Here is a 2,988-nt window from a genome sequence, read left to right as displayed (position 1 = left end):
CACACACACAGACACACACACAGACACACATAGACTCACACAGACTCACATACACATACACACACACAGAAACATACACACACTCACACACACGCTCACTCACACAGAAACACACACACACAGTCCACCCACACACACACACACAGTACACACTCACGCTCACACACACACGCTCACACACACAAGCTCACACACACACACACTAATATAAACAGATGATTTTCTGTATGTCTCAGTGTCTCTGACAGTCATTTCAGCCGCATGCAGCACATCATTCATTCATGTGGGTTCATTGTGCTGAGATCGACTAGACTAGAGCGTGGAGGTCCACATGTGAATGACCTGAACCCGTGTGTGTGTGTGTGTGTGTGTGTGTGTGTGTGTAGGCTGGTGAATCAGAGGCTGCTGCAGGGTCAGTCTCAGGTGGAGGAGCTGCAGAAGTCTCTTCAGGAACACGGATCCAAAGCAGAAGATGTGAGTCCAACAGTTCAGCACATCAGTAGAAATACAGTAGTGGTGCTGTTGATCTGAATGTGAGGAGGCCGTGAGTACGAGATCACAGCTCATCTCTGCAGTTCAGAAAGACAAACTCGTATCCACATACACTGTCTGACCAGATATAGATTATTTCCACTCTGCCAACACAATAATTACTCAAGAGGCCAAAGCATCCTGTGCAGAAACATCCAGAGTTAAAGTGTCCTAATGAAGCGTCTCGATCATCCAGAGCTGCAGCAGATCTTCTGAACGTCTCACCGTTTACAGGCCTGTCTGTTTGTCCACACGTGACCGACGAGTGTGATCGTCTGTTCTTCATCAGCCCGTCTCACTGATCAGATCTGGGCCTTTCACACAGGACACACGTTCACATGATCTGACACGCACATCACCGTCATGTTAACGTTCAGCTTTAGCGTGTCCTGTGCTCGTTCTCTCTGCATGTTGTGTGTTCCTCCAGCGGGATGTTTGTCGAATGCTCTCATCTTTGCTCCTCCGCGCTAACGCTCTGCTGCGTGTCCTTCCTAACCTGTTTGTGTGATGCACTCATGATGTAGCATGATCCAGGTGTGCCATCAGTCGTCCAGACGCCTTCATCATCATCAGAAGCACACGCGTGTGTCCGTTACTTTAGTCTGAGCGTCATCCGTCTGTGTGTGGTTGGTAACAGGCTCTGCTCTCTTCTGTCTGTGCATCGAATCTCTCTCCGTCTGCTGTGAGTACGGTCAGGCATCATGCAGCTCTGTGATCGCATGCGCCGCTCAAAGCACACGCGTGTGTCACGGCTACTGCTGCTGCTGGCTCTCTGTGAGCTGATGAAGCAGAGCATGGGAGAACACTGGACGTGTTTCTGCTGGCGAATGCTGAGAATGCTGAGTGAAGACGATCCGGATCTGATGTGTGTTTGAATCCTCCTGCATACTCAAACTTTGATTGTCTTATTTTTAGGAGTCCAGTTTGATCTTTATACTCAGTATTTTTAATAAATGACGGCTGGGTTCAAAAGATTCAAAAACAGATAGAATAATGAGGTTTAATCTGAGTAAAGTTATATTGACCATATTGTCCTCTAGAGGTGTTTAAATTAATTATATCTACAGTAGACTAGACAGCAGGTTATCTAAACAACTAGTCAGCTGTTTAAGGCTGGTTTAGGTTTGTGTTTGACAGACATGCAGGTTTATTTCTCAAATCAGCCCTCATAAAACTACATACATCTGGAAGATTGTGCACACAAAAACATCCACTAGTCAGCTGGGTCATTACAGTTAACTAAACCTAAAAACATTGTTACTTTAAATAAAATAAACATGAACTGAAATAAAATATTTAAAACAATTATTTCCACTAGTTTCCAAAGCAACATTTATCGTTTTAATTTAGTTTAACTTGATGTACTAAAATAATAACTGGACAAAAACTACTAAAAATGACAAGAACATTTATAGTAAAATTACTAAAGAAAATAAGAAAAAAAAACTCAAAACTCTATTAATATCTCAGCTGTACTGAAGGAACAGTGGTGTCTGATCACATTCATATCTCTATTCCTGTGGTGTTTATGGGAATCATTAGACTGTTTATTCATGTATTTGCTCTGCTGTTGGTTGTTGATTTGTGTTAGTGTGTGATTGTGCGTGAGTTCTTCAGCGTCCTCTGCTGGACACTAACACCAGCCCTCTCCAGCTCCCTCAGAAGTGCACACTGTGTAGGGCGGTTGTGTTCCGCTGGAGTCCAGCAGGAGGCGCTGCAGTGCTTCACATGAGCATTAATGAGTGTGTTTGCTGGATGAACTTTAACATCTCTGCTTCTTCTGCTGCTGCAGACGGTGATCATGAAGAGGAAGTGTCAGGAACACCTGTGAGTATCAGCAGGAAGTCACAGAGACTCAGTTCAGCGAGAATGACTGTTTGAGAGTGTGACTGTTCGAGAGTGTGACTGTTCTCGCTCTGTAGGGAGAAATTAATGGACGCCACTAACGAGCTTCAGAAGAAGAGTGCAGCGATCGAAGAGCTGGAGAACAAACACTCTTCCAGTGGTGAGACTCACTGATGATCATACATGGAAACGTGTGTGTGTGTGTGCGCGCAGACTGTGGTTAAACGAGAGCTTGTTGATTGGTTTCAGATCAGAGGATTGAAGAGCTGGAGGACGCGCTGAAGAAGAAGGATGAAGATATGAAACAGATGGAGGAGAGATACAAGAAATACCTGGAGAAAGCCAAGAGTGTACGTCTCACACACTCTTCTCCCTGCTTCCTGTGTGTGTGTGTGTGTGTGTGATATTAATGTTAATGCTGATGATGTGTGTGTGTGTGTGCGCAGGTCATTCGTACTCTGGACCCCAAACAGAATCAGGGTTCTGCTCCTGAAGTTCAGGCTCTGAAGACCCAGGTGCATGAGCGCGAGAGGATGCTGATCTCACTCCAGGTCACACACACACTCACTCACTCTCACTCACACACACACACTCTCACTCACTCTCACTCTC

At 45.2% G+C, this 2,988-nt stretch overlaps 1 protein-coding gene across 1 annotated transcript in view; it reads left to right on the top strand.

The window, feature by feature from the left end:
• LOC107721033 (protein Hook homolog 3-like) overlaps nucleotides 1–2,988 on the top strand; it is a 28,252-nt gene that overhangs the window by 22,078 nt on the left and 3,186 nt on the right. Inside the window, exon 22 of the mRNA XM_016528884.1 lies at nucleotides 2,823–2,927. Coding sequence (XP_016384370.1) covers nucleotides 2,823–2,927 — 105 coding nt within the window. The remainder of the gene's footprint in view (nucleotides 1–2,822; nucleotides 2,928–2,988) is intronic.

The sequence above is a fragment of the Sinocyclocheilus rhinocerous genome, unplaced genomic scaffold (assembly GCF_001515625.1).
Source record: "Sinocyclocheilus rhinocerous isolate Xijiao unplaced genomic scaffold, SAMN03320098_v1.1 scaffold3468, whole genome shotgun sequence".
NCBI classification, from domain to species: Eukaryota; Metazoa; Chordata; class Actinopteri; order Cypriniformes; family Cyprinidae; genus Sinocyclocheilus; species Sinocyclocheilus rhinocerous.
This window is presented reverse-complemented; position numbering and strand designations above follow the sequence as displayed.